The sequence below is a fragment of the Oenanthe melanoleuca genome, chromosome 7 (assembly GCF_029582105.1).
Source record: "Oenanthe melanoleuca isolate GR-GAL-2019-014 chromosome 7, OMel1.0, whole genome shotgun sequence".
Taxonomy (NCBI): Eukaryota; Metazoa; Chordata; class Aves; order Passeriformes; family Muscicapidae; genus Oenanthe; species Oenanthe melanoleuca.
In genome coordinates, this window is record NC_079341.1 from 28,899,405 (window position 1) to 28,913,463 (window position 14,059).

A 14,059-nucleotide genomic window follows, 5' to 3' on the forward strand; every position below is an offset into this window, starting at 1 on the left:
CACTGCTCCAAAATGTAAAAAGCACATGCAAAATGTCTGGGGTGATGCAGCTGGTGGAATTATCTTCCTTCCTTACGTACCAGGAAAGAAAAAAAAGGATGACTGGTGTATGCCCCCAGGTCCCCGTGGCAGCTCCCAGCCAGATGGCAGCAGGGAAATACAGAAGCTGTGGAGGAGAAGTTTCTTTGTTTACTCTCCTCCTAGCTGCTTACAGTAGCCATGTTATAATGAGGCACAGGATACATTTTTCAACAGCCTGACAGCTCAGCAGTTGGAATATTCCCTCATAACCCAAGTAACTTTCCATTCAACACCCTCAGGCTGGAGGCTCCATTCTCTGAGGCCACAGGTGGAAGGCAGAGGTTAAGTTTCCAGCAAAACACCTTTACTCATATGCTTTTGACTCAGTGCTTAGTACCCAAAATTATGGTTATTTCTACCCCTGGCTGTAATCTGCCTGGTCAGAAACCTGGCATACCCAGGATGCTGCATTTTGACAGCAGAGTTAGGAATTTTGGGCCACAGGTCATCATCACAAACAGGACTTTTCCACTCTCCTTCCAGCTTTCAGTTGTGGTGCTGCCCTGCTGTGGGACTGCATCCCAAACCCCCATGTACCTCTCTTCCCATCCTTTCCTGACCTCTGCCTGGATTTCCATTTCCCTGCTTTTCCATTACATTTCCAAGCCTCTCTTTATCACATCTTTTTTGACACAGTGAGGAGCACGATGAATGGAATCTGTGAATACCAAAGTAACAATCAGTTCACATCCAGACCAGAACATTAATAAATACAAATATATTATGAATTTCCCTGCCATTTGTGTTTTGGGTTTTTTTCATATCCATAGTAGCTATTTATATCTAAATTTCTATTTTCTGTATAGTGAGTGAAGTTATCTTATTCCCACTGCAGATTCAAAAGAGTAGATTTTCCAAGGCTGCTAAGCATGGTAATCAAGATAGAATCACAGCTGATTTGATCTCCCCTGCTTCTTTTTCACTATTTTTATACAGATGTGCAACCAATATGCTAAATGGTCAGAATTATTATGAGATTGCTGATAGAAGGCGACTCAGTGTATTTTAAATAGCAATATAATTTCTTAAAGAAAGAAGAAACCTATCAATCAAGGCTGCAATTGTGTTTAATGTGTATTTTGCTTTTAACAGCAATTTGCCAGTTTAAACAGCACGGACCTTACAAGGGTTAATTAGTGAAGAGGTTAGAATGCTTTCAAAGCTGCATCTAAATATATCTTATTCATTCTTTATTCAACAACATTTTTAAGACAGTCTAATGTTATAACTACATGCTATAGAGTAGCAGCATGTCCACACCACTGAAGTTAAGGCTGTGTCAGCATTCTCATCGTGGTTTGAACACATCAGCCATAAAACCACAGCAATTGGAAACAACAGGACACCCACGATGTGATCCTGTATTGATGGTAGTCAAGTAAGAATAAAAACAGTAAGACACATATAATAAAGGACTCCACCCAAATTTATTTTGGATGATTGCTGCCTTTGCACAACATGCTCAAAATTTCCAAAATGAAATTTAAAAGTCAGCAGACAGCACAGTCTAACCAGGTTTAGCTGAATCTGAGTGCAAAGTGCTGCAAAGTGGGTGCCACAGATGCACAAGAACCACTTCTCACATACTGCACACTTCAACACACACAAGGCTGCTTCTGTGTAAGCATTGAGACTGGCAGGTAACAGCAGTTCTACCACCAAGGGAATAACAAAAACAACTCATCTTCAGTTGTACACACTGGTTGGTCATGATGAAATGACATTGTTTACCAAGCCAGCACATCGGCTACTGAGGTACCATGTTATTCCCTACAGCTAGGCAAGAAACACCTGAATTTTTATGCCACTCATGCCCTGATAACTCAATACTTCTCACACTGTCATCCAAGCTGAAGCCATTTGTTGAAGTAAAGGTAGATGAGGTGAAATACTGTTAAGAGAGAAACCAAACAGCTTCTTCAGCAAATTGCCATAGCCCACCTAAAGAAACTCACCCTACATTCCTGCCCAGTTTCTTGCTTTTATTAATAAAATGTTTCTTATTGCCATATGGTTTGATTAAGAGAAAATCTCTGGTCAGAGGTCTACTTAGACATGTTCTGCCTCTGCTTAAAGCAAAGTCATTCTGTAAGTGCTTTGCTGAATCATCATTCCAGACAGTGGGCAACTGATGATGACACTGTGGAGCAGCAGAACCAAGCTCTTCATACATCACTTGCTTATTTACTATTTTTACAAATTCCCATTCAAGAAGTTTTTCTTTTGTGACCACGTCTTTTGTTACAATGCTTTTGGAAGTGCTCATTCCACACTTTTCAGACTTAGAGGTAAGCAGGTAAGACTGAAAAAGTTGCCTAGTTCAAGCTTCATGTACAGCGCATTCACACATTTATTAATAAAAACTTGTCTAAACATCTATTTGTTCTTTGGACCAACTCCAGCCTCCCTAGGTGACTGTAACATGTCTTATAAACCTTTCATGGAAGACTTAAAAAAACAGTACTTAAAGACAAAAAAGGAAAACAAATACATTTAAATATCATCAACAAAGACAGAAGGGGAAAACAAAGTGGAGACAATCCCACGCCAAACTCACTGCAGGCACAGGTTAGCAGTGTCCTCTTGAAATCTGCTTTCTTGCACATCTTCCAGCTCATGGTCTTAAAAGGGAGCTGCAAAGCCAAGAGAAAATTCCATGTATGCCCCCAAATATGGGCCACAGACTACAATCCTTCTGAAGAAGGGAACTGCTCAGCACACAGTCTCTCTCAGCTCGCTGTCCTACCAGGCTGTCTGTCAAACAGGGCTAACAGCATCTCTCTGCCTCAGAAAACTGCTGCAGGAACAAATGCATTTATGGTAACAGCAATGAGGGCTCCATTAGTACCTAAAATACAGCCCTGCTGATCCCTGGCAAGGACCACCAAGAGTAACATTGGCAATGGAGGGCTTTATGACACTCTGTGGTGGTGGCAGAGCAGAATTAAATTTTGCAATAAAAACTCCTCAAGTTGTTTTCCCTATCGACACAAATCAGCTTAAAGGATTGTACAAGAATGACCTGAACTGTATCCTGCTTTGCAAGTAGTTTCAGAATCTGTCCACAATTCACATAAACTCAAAACCAACATAGATGCTGGGTGTACCAGGGGAAAATTAGCAAATCGTTTCCAGACTCAGTTTCCATTTCTGTGATACTGGGCACACAGCAGAGACAAATGAAATGCTATGGCAATAACCCATGCAACCTGCATTGAGTTTTCTCACCTGTAATGTGAGTCAGAAGAATATATACTGTGTTAATAGGCATAAATCAGTTACTTATTGCATCAAAGTTCAGCTGTAATCCATAAATTTCATACAGATACTACGGGCTATCATCATGGAAAGAGATCTTCATTGCTAAACATGAACCCCCTCTGTCTTTCATTTAGCTGTTATGAACAAATTCCTCAAAACTTTCAAGATAAAGTGAATGAAGAAGTTTCAGCTACAGAAACGTAGTGCAAAGGTTCAGTTTGGCACTGCAATGTTACAGATAGACAGGAATTTATGGTAAACTGTTTAGATTTGGAAAAAAAGAATCCTATAATTGAACCAATATTGTCAAATGTATTGCATACTATTGTGACTTCACAGTAATCAAAATCAGACATCAAGGTTTCTATAGAAGCAGCAATCACAGATTGCAGTAAAGTATACCACTCAAGGGAAAAAAATTGCATTTTGGCAATTTCATAGTCAAGTGTTCCTTATGCTCCTCCAACAGTCATTTGTCTGACATTTCCTGTTCCAAAGGTGCATATTGTTTCCTCTCAGTCCTCGTGAGACTTCTCTGCAATGACTTTGCATTCATACTGAAAAACAGAAGTTGACAAAATAATATTAGTATACATAACTAGTGAAAAAGACTTAAGGTAAGTGATTTTTCAACAAAATGGGTGATAAAATAGCTCTTGTTAAACTCCACCCAGATAAATTTGATCTCCTTAAGTTCTGTGCACATACTAGTGGCTGCAATTTCTGTCCCTGAGCATGTCAGACTTTGGGGACAGCCTGATTTCTCCCCTAACACAGGAGCTCTTACTTAGCTCATGGTCCTGAAAGTATGTAACATAGAGTACAGAGCAAAGCCTGAGTGTGCTCTGATTTACAGTATGATCAGCTCACTAAGTACATCAACAAGAATTTATTGCTCATTCCTACCCCACTGCACACCCTTGAGCCAAACAGCTGGCTGGTATACATGGAGAAAGAAATGATATGTACATTTAAACTTTTACTGGAAGGCAACCAACTCCCCTCCTCCACACTCACCATTGCCAGCTGCCTGCCAATATTGCCCATTGTTATTCCACCAGCAAAAAATATACATGGCAACCAGGAACGGACATAGAGGAAGTCTGGGGAAGTGTATCTGGAAAAGAAGGCACATTTTTGAGCTCAGTGCTGTGCAATACAGAGAGTCCTCCAATCACAAGGCAAATTCATAATTATTAGGATATTTTAACTCAAAAAGATACACATTATAGAAATTTAATGTCTTGCAGCAAACAACAAAGGAGGCTTCTTATTGATTATAGGTGCATTTATTCGACCAAACAAAGCATGTTTTACTGCTGGCAAGGCAGCAATTTATTTCAGTTAGCATTTCCAACTAGATTTCTCACTTACACACATGTAAGAGCTTTCATAAACAGTCCAATTTATGCTGTGCTCAAAATTAGGTACTGACAGCTTCGAAAATCATGTCAAATTGTACCCCCTCAGTTACCTGATTTAATGTTACAGCTTCAGAACATTATCATTTCACCTTAGGGGAGCAAATACTTACTGATAAACTCCATTGTACACCAGAAGCTGTGACACCAACGTGGCCAGGAAAGCAATTCCTACTCCAAGACCAAAGCCACTTCGTGACCTGTCAAAGGTCCACCACAGCCCAATGGAAAGGGCTGCCAGCGTGAGAGACAGCTGGATATTGTTGGCAAAATCCACCTTCTGTGTTGGCTGTTAAGGATAAGCTTGGAAATATCATGTACAAATAGAAAGCAATTTTTGTCCTTCTGTTTCTAGCTTGGCACAATAGGAAAAAAATACCATTAAGACAAATACAGTGCTACCTGTTATCATCTCTCACACACCAACCAGATGTGAGGAATTAAGGCTTGCAACTGTCAATATTTCAGGAAACTAAGAACTTATGACACTTCTTCAAATTTTAAGGTCTTTGCACTGTACAAGACTGAAGAGCCTCTTCACCTACTAAACAAACATTTTATACAGACACACAATGAACATGCCACTTCTCACCCTCACCTGGCCTTTTATTATACTCAATATGGAATTTTAAATCTAGCATTAAATTTCTTCAGCTGACAGGGATCTACAAAAAAAAAAAAGTATTTATCACTTTTAATTGCAATTTTGTTTAAATTACATGATGCTTTACATTCAGGTCAATATTAAATCAAAATGAAAATATTACTGGAAAGTGTTAATGTAAACCACCACTGAAAGTCAGTTTTGTCAGCTTGTGAAAGAACTGTGAAGTCACTTCAGATATTTTTGTGTGTTTCACATTCTTCAAAACGTTTTGGAAACACTAACTCATCCTCATTACTCCTGTCCAAAACAGGTAATTAAAAAGGGGCTTGTCATGCTTCATAGGCCTGAAAGCAAATTTATGGGATGTCAGTACAAAAACCACTGTCCTATTTCGTCACAAAAATCTGGAGAACGACCTAGTGGAAATAAGAAACAAGCTTGACTAACTGAAATAAATAATTACAGGATAAAAATCAATAGCTTCAGAAAAAGTGTCAAAGATGACAGAACCCTCACCAAATCTGGCAATGTGCAGAACTGGCAACAGCTGAAGAGAAAGCAGTCTGGAGAGCTGTCAAGCAGGAAATACAGACAGTACATTTCTGATGTCCTGGGATATGGGGAACAGCTGCTAGAGAACTGCAGAAAATTTGCTGTAAATTATCAGACCCATGTAAAAAGGATCTGTCAACTCTTATTTCTTAAAAGCAGCAAAGTTGCCATGGGCTGACCCAATAGGTACAGGCCAGGTCAGTAAGAACCACAGCAGCTGACCAGTGATCTCTGGCAAGGAGAGTGAGGTTTGAGAGGGACTGTGGGAATGACCTGGAACCTCTGCAGCTCCAGCTCATCCAGCCATACTGGATAGCAGAGGCTGGGAGAAAACCACACAACAACAAAACCCATCAGTGGCCAAGCACCTCAGTGAGAATTTAGCCAGCTCTCCCATCTTTCACTCCACGTGCCCTCTCTTCCTGGGAATGAGGAGATTCAGTAGCACAAGAACAGAACTTTTAGCACCATTGTTGTGAACTGTGTTGGAACCGACATGGACAGAGATGAGTATCACAGAGATGATCAAGACCCCAGTTTTCAGCAGCAGACCCTGGTTTTAGCTGACAGAGGCACTAGGAATAACTGCAAAAAGCCTCTCAGATCCACAGCATTGCCAGTAAGGTGAACCATGAGAAAAGCATCCAGTCCATCAGAAAAGCATCCAGTCACCCAGGGTGCTCTCCTGATCAAGGCATCCTTTACAGAAGGTAGCAATATTTCCTGGCATTGCATAGTCCTGGTACTCCTGGTCCTGAGTTTTCCCCACTCCTTGCGAAGCCCACATGCTTCACTCATGACCTCAGAGAGGACCTCAAGCTCCTACTATGGTATTAAAAAGACATCAGCTTGCAGCATCCTAAAGCACTTTTCTGTAATACCTACTGCATTAATATCTTCCCACAGTTACTTTTTAATTATTCAAAGAAAATAAAGACTCTAAGACAAAGCCCAATACTGAGACATTCCTAATGAAAATCTTTTTCAGAACAAAAGATGTCAGACTCATCAGCTCCAATACTGCTGCAAGTTTGACACTAACAAATATTCTGCACCAACAAAAATGCTGCATGTTACACCTTTAACAACAATTCACCATGACTGACTGTGGGAGCTTTTTTTAGCAGGAAACCCATTTGTTACCACCAACATCATTTGGTTACAGGATACAGCACTGGCATGGTTTATTCCCACAAAGACTGCTACACATCGCATTACACTGGACCATTCTCTCTTGAACTTATGTGGCTCTCCCAGATGTCTGTCCATGCAGGGGTACAATAATCCAATCACAGCTGTGGAGACAGCAAAGAAAAAAGGCCCTGAAGTTAAAGCACTGGCAATGTTTAACCAGAATAAAGGCTATCTAGACTTTGACAATTATAGTCACTACAAAAACACATCTTTTAAGGATAAACAGCACAAAAACACACATTGTAAAAGAGGACTTTCAAAGAGTTTAATTATTTTAAAAAGCCCTGTAAACTTCAGCAGCATCTTCAGCCACTACAGCAGAAGCAGCAATACAGAGACAATTTGAACCAGGGGCAGAGGATGATAGAGGTCTCCCCCACACCAAAATCTGCACTGTACTTCAGAAAGAGCACTAATAGCTTACAGGTTGGCACTTCCAAAAATCCCATACTTCAAACATGTTTAAAATAACTGCAAAATCAACACACCACATTACAGCAATATTTTGTGTTTTCTTTTGTTCTTGTTACAAGCAGGCTTTGTTTGATAATGTTTTTCTCTTCTTCAGTGCTACCCTCAAGCTCATCCAGAAGAGAGAAAGCCAAGAGCCTATAGTAGCTGTTGAATACAGAAAGCAAACAGGAATTTTAGCCCCAGGGAATGGCAATGCTCTTTCAATATTTCTTCACAAATGTGTTCTCTACTGCAATTGCAGCTAAAAAGACTTTTACCAACCCTACTAAAACAATAACAGTGCCTTAATGTCAGACTATAGTAGTGTGAGCACAGCAGAGCCTGAGACATCAGTACAGACTCCAGTGCCTTCAGTCCAGCACACTGCTGGGGGTAACACTGCAAATGCTCTTTATTCTGCCACATAGGAAACTGATCTCCAGGATTCAGGAAAATAAATCATCAGTAAAGCTGGAGCGGAAAAAAAAAACCTCCCTGAGCAATTTTCTTGCCAAAGGCCTTGGGCCAAACTCATGACTAATAACGGTGATGGATGAAAGGACTTCTCTGAATGCAGCCTCGATCACCACTGATTATAAATATGCAAAATACCTTTATTCTGTTCATAATAATAAACCATACTGCAGAGAAATGTTCACATCAATTCCAGGAAGGCTTTGCAAGTACAAATGGTAAGAAAATGGGGTGAATTATCAGCATTTACCACAGAGGTTCCCTGCATGTATGCTAGCAGAGAAGATAAGGAAAGAAAATGGAGAAAACTGATTATGAAAAAAAACCAAAACCCTGAACACTTCAACAGGGGTGACTCCTGCTGGGAAAAGCCAGTTAAGGCTGTAGTATCTCTAAATCAGCTTAAAATCAAGTACTAAAATCAAACACTACCATTAGTAAAACAGCGATTCCATCTCAAAAGCAAGTTTATTGATTCACATTAATACTCAGAATTGTGAGCTTCTCAATCTGATTAAAACTTGCCTCTAGGAAGATACACCAAAGCAGAATCCTTCTGGCTGCTAAGAATATTTCCTTAGTAAAACATGAAACTGACCCTAAGGACCAGTGATCTTCGGAGTCAGGCAGAAAGTCAAATTCCATCACGCCTGTAACATGGAATATACCTTGATACTTGAGAGGAGAAAGAGGTTATTTCTTACTATCTACAGCAGTCAACTCACTTTAACTGGCTAAACACAGAGAATGCTCAATTCCCTGCATGGTCATGGGAGATATGGAGCATGTTCACATCATAAGAGATACACAGCTGCATGGAGGTGCTCTGTTCTGCACTGTGCCCCTACAGCTGCCAACTGCAGCCTGGCCTCAGCTCCCAGACACACAGGGAGGGCTCCCAGCTCCACAGAAGGGAGTATTTCTCAGGGTGGTTTGCTGTGCTCAAACAAGGCACTGTGTGCTGCACAGCCTGACACCACAGGGTATTTTCAAGGGATGTCTGGGAGCACACTCTTGTAACCCAACTCCAGGTCAGCAATAGCACCACCTCCTCACATCTGTTAAGCTCTAACCCAGCAGAGAAAACAAAGCTCTGTTATGCTCTGTTAACAATATTACAGTAAGACAAGCTAGCAAAAACTAATTCCTGGATGGATATTTATGTTTACATGGGGAGATCGGAAGGACATTAGCAGCTCAACAAAGACATTAATGCTGAAAGGGAAATTTTTATTTTCCCCACCTCTGACACTGCAACTACCTAAACACCTCAGCACACCAGGCATACACATGACTGAACTTACCTGATGCTGTGCCACAGCAAGGTGGAACCCACCAAGCTGAGGAGAAGATGCTTGTGATCACGTCAGGAGGGAAGAGAGTAACGTTTCTCTGGATCTGAAGCAAGTTTAATACTAATGCAAGAAATACACCAATGAAAAACAGCACTACACCACGAATCACCAAATTCATGCCACGACTGGTTACAGATGAAATGTAGGGGCCACACTTTTTTGGTAAGGTTGGCATTGAATCATTTTCTGCCATGACTTCTTAAGTTATCAGAGGCATCCAAGAGGCTGACTGAGGATTCACTTGAAAACAGTATTTCAATTCTCTTCAATTAGGAGACACCCAAACCCTGAAACATAATGAAAAAGTATGAAAATTCAGATATAAGAAATATTACATGTATTTCTCTTAACTTCTTTGGAGATTGGGTTAAAAAATGCCTATTATATTTTTTCTGAATTTTCTGAAGAGGCAATTAGTCATTTGATAGCAAAATCAACCACAGGGACAAAAATGCCTTACAAAGGAAACAGGTTTCACAAATAGTTTTTTCTGCTAGGAGACAGAGGAGTAAACATGTGGGATGGGACAACTAGGAATGTGAAAGTACATTCCAGGAGGTGAAGAAATGACACAGGTATCATGTGGAAGAAAGGCTTGCTGTGCAGTAAGAATAAATTGTTTGAAGCAACAACTGGAGGTTATATAATTCAACAGTGAGTAAACACAGCCCTCAATTCCACGTCACCCACAGAGGTTCAGAGATCTCTTTTTTCAAAGAGACACCAAAAAACATTTCTCAACTGGAAAGTGAAATCTGAGAAGTAACTTTCAGGCTGGAGCCAGAATTTCAGCAATCCTGCAGCACACGTTTTGTAACCTCCACCAACAGCAAACAGCTCAGCAAGCCAGAGCAGTAACTTCAAGACAGAGAAATATAGAGAAGTACAGAGAAGTAACACAAAGGTCTGGTGAAAAGTGCTGTACATTACTACAAAACCCAATTGTAATCAAGCATAGAAGCACCTGAGGGCAAAGGAAAAGGAGCTCCACCTGCCTTCACACTAGGAAGCCTCTGACATGAGTAACTGCCTGCACTACAGGAATGGCAGAGTTCCCATCCCAATCCTTTTCTTAGAAAAAAACAAAACCTGTCCATCATGAGCCTTGTTATACATGGATTCAGTGCCACATTCATGTATAACAACAATTCTGATAGACAGCTTAGCCACCTGGAACTTTAGAAAAAAAGCCCCAACATTGTTTTTAAATTTGAAACTGCCAGCTGGTAGCAGCTTCTGTTAACTCTTATTTATGGCACATGGGGAGCCAAACCAGAACATCCATCCCCTTTCCTCTCAGCTCCAGCTGATCCTGAGGAAGCTCTCTGGAGATACAGCAGCAGACCAGAAGACTCAGCATTCATTCACTTCTGCTGACTGAAAGCCAAAAGGGAAGTTAAGCTAGTTAAGACACTCCAGTCAACTGCACAGATATGATGCCACACTATGGCATACTCCATCACACAAAAAAAGTTCCAATAGACAGAAAAAAAGGGGAAAAAAAGAAAAACAATATTTTTGTTCAAAACTTCTCACTGGGAGTTTGGGGAGGCAACAGTGTCTTCCTAAGAACACAGGCTCTCTTCTACACAGCCAATTCCCCAAGTTCCTTGTAATGACAAACACTTCTTGGGGGAAAGAGAACCACCAAGGTGTCAGGCTCTTTAGTCTGCTTCCTGAGTCATACTGCCAGCTTTGATGTCTGTATCAAGGCTGGCACTGGCACTGCAACACTTCCTTCAAGCAAAAAGGAGGTGCTCCAGATTTTTTTCCCTGCTCTGGATGGCACAGCACTGGAGCTTGGATCATATGTTTAGCCTCCAGCAAAGAAACCATGGAGTCACAAAAACAACACTATTTCAGCTGAGAGTCTCCCTCGTGTCCCCAGGGGCTTTGCCCACCAGGTCATCACCAGAATTATCAGAATTTGCAGGAGTCTTTTCAACACATACCATTGAAGGCTGTAGCTCCCAGTAACAAACTTGCAGGAATACTGTGCCTAACGTGGGTTTTCAAACTGCTATGTACCTTCTGAGCTTTAGCTTGCATAGGGAAATAAGCTAAGCTCTTAACTATCCACTTACTTCACCATCCCAACAGCTTTTGGCACTGCCTGAAGTCTGCATATCCCTTTTTTTAAATGCATGACCTATGCTGATATATAAGATAGTTCACACTTTTAGGTCTTCCCTTAATGAACAGCACACAGGACAAAAGTTTACTTTTCTAGTCAAAGTAGTTTGCTCATGTCCTGTGATCCTTTACAACTTTCAAGTCTCTCTTCTTTCCTGTTACTTAAATCCTTGTTCCCTGGTACCAGGCTCCAGACCTTGCACACTGCATTTCAGCCAGTAGGTATTATTTAATTCTGACACCCAACTTCAATTCATTTTTCCTGCAGGATCCCTCAGTCCTTTTTGACCCTGTACATGTTGCCAGCTTTGGGGCACCAGCAAGCATCTTACTGTATATTATTTTGTGCATCAAGGTTATCAACTAAAATAGAATCATAGGATGTTTTGGTTTGGAAGGGACCTTAGAGATCATCTGGTTCCACCCCTCAAATACTGAGAGATCAGCCCAAGTTCCCATCTTTGATGAAAACTATTAATAATTTCCCTGCATTGATTATTTCCCCATTTTACAGTCTCTCTTGGTATCTCCCTCTAACAAGACTCTGCTTCTTCTAATTCTTCAACTATAGGAATCTTCAGACTAATTAAGAATCATCACCTGTCCCACATGGCAATATTGCTGTAAACACTGAATGGCTCTTACTGGCTTTTCTCCTAGAAATGCTGACAATCAAATAAAAGTCCAATTTTATTCCGACATAAATAAACTTTCAAATCACAAAACCTGCATTTGTATAATCTCCACTTTTTAAATATGCCATTCAGCAAATACATATTTAATTGTGAAGGTTTTTCTAAATGCAACAGGAAGGAAATCTGCACAACCACTGCAGGTGCAAGTCATTCAAGATATGAGCAACATCTTTTTATTAGCAGGTAAACAGCCTGACCCAGCGAGGGCACTGGGTAGGTACATATTGACAGATGTTTATAGAAGTAATTCAAGGTCTGAAACTAGCATGATGCAGTCACTTGCACCTGGTTTCTCACCCTACACATATCATTCCTAGTTGTTTTCTCAGTTTCCAGATTTTCCACTGACCCTAAGACGTTCTGGCACGCCACAGAGCAACTGTGGAATGGAGCAAAGCGCTCAGGAAAGATTCTTCAGTGCCCCAGACAGCCTAGGCTCACAAAGCCCTGGCACAGCACAGACATATACTATCACCACCTTTCATGGAAATTAAATTACTATCTCGATTCCAATTCCTTCTGACTAGGAGGCCACTGTTCCTGCAGACAGCGGAGACTCTGTCTCCTTTAAAGCCTAATGTTTTACTGCAGGCTTCCTCTGAGCCAGGAACAGATCACTACATATTGAACCAACAAGCCTTCTGAGCCTTCACTTCAGGAGAACGCACATTCCCAGCTGTAACACCGCACTGAGAGCTGCAGCCTTGGCACTGCCAGAGTCTCAGCTGCGCTTCCTTCCTCGCTGGCACGCACCGACTCCAGCCCAAGCTTTTCAACACACCGTGCCCTGTACACGACTTGCAAGGCAGGCACGCGGTGCCTGGCATTTCGCAAAAAGTTAACAAGCAAATTATCACCCTAGACATTTTCAAACACTTCGTCACTTAACTGTCTCCTAAGGAGAAGATCCGTCCTGCTCCTCGGTGCTCACCCTGCGCACGGGGAGCGATTCACAACTTCTGACACCACACAGACACACCGGGCGCGGTGAGGCCCAGAACGAGATTTATTTGGGCAACACCACACAGGAGACAGCAGGAAACCATCCGTCTGCAGCGAGGCAACGCCAAAAGCAAAGCAAAGGAAAGGAAAGGAAAGGAAAGCAAAGCAAAGCAAAGCAAAGCAAAGCATCGCCCCTCAGGCATCGGGCGCGGCGGCTCTGCCCGGACCCCGGCCCGGAGGAGCCCGGCCCGCCTGGGCAGCGCCGGCAGCTCCGGCCCGGCCCGACAGACCGCGGCCCCGCCGGGCATAGGCTGTCCCGGCTGCCGGAGAACGGCCCCGCCGGCCTCTCCCTCCGTAGCCCACAGGCCCCAAAGCGCCGCCCCGGCCCGCGGGCAGCACGGGGCTTAGGGGCATCGCTACCCGCCCGGCCCGGCCCGGCTTGTCCCGTCCCGTCCCCCCGGCCTGCGGCTCCACAGCCCCGGCCCGGCCCCTCCGCAGCGCCGGCACTCACTCGGCCTCCGCCATGTTCCGCAGTCCCCGCCCCGCGCAGCCTCCGCAGCGCCGCCGGGCCGCGGCCGGGCCGGGCAGGCAGCGCGGGGGCAGCCGGGGATGGTCCCGGCACCGGCCCGGGCCGCTCCGCCTCTGACAGCCCGCAGAGCCCTTGGCGGGGGAGCCGGGGATGCTCCCGGCACCGGCCCGGGCCGCTCCGCCTCTGACAGCCCGCAGAGCCCTTGGTGAGGGAGCCGGGGATGATCCCGACACCGGCCCAGGCCGCTCCGCCTCTGACAGCCCGCAGAGCCCTTGGTGGGGGAGCCGGGGATGATCCCGACACCGGCCCAGGCCGCTCCGCCTCTGACAGCCCGCAGAGCCCTTGGTGAGGGAGCCGGGGAT

The 14,059-nt window shown here is 43.2% G+C and overlaps 1 protein-coding gene across 2 annotated transcripts; it reads right to left on the minus strand.

Annotated features, from left to right (window-relative positions):
* Positions 1–1,130: 1,130 nt before the first annotated feature.
* INSIG2 (insulin induced gene 2) lies at positions 1,131–13,780 on the minus strand. 2 transcript variants are annotated; one of them, XM_056496376.1, is made up of 6 exons: positions 13,680–13,780; positions 9,348–9,685; positions 7,093–7,217; positions 4,877–5,043; positions 4,360–4,459; positions 1,131–3,899 (listed from the first exon to the last, which is right to left on the minus strand). In XM_056496376.1, the coding sequence occupies exons 2-6, from the start codon at positions 9,589–9,591 to the stop codon at positions 3,858–3,860; spliced, it is 678 nt and encodes a 225-aa protein (XP_056352351.1). In that variant the 5' UTR covers positions 9,592–9,685; positions 13,680–13,780; the 3' UTR covers positions 1,131–3,857. The 2 variants fall into 2 exon arrangements, with proteins under 2 accessions (XP_056352351.1, XP_056352352.1); XM_056496377.1 differs by lacking the exon at positions 13,680–13,780 and adding an exon at positions 13,116–13,467.
* Between the last annotated feature and the right edge of the window lie 279 nt (positions 13,781–14,059).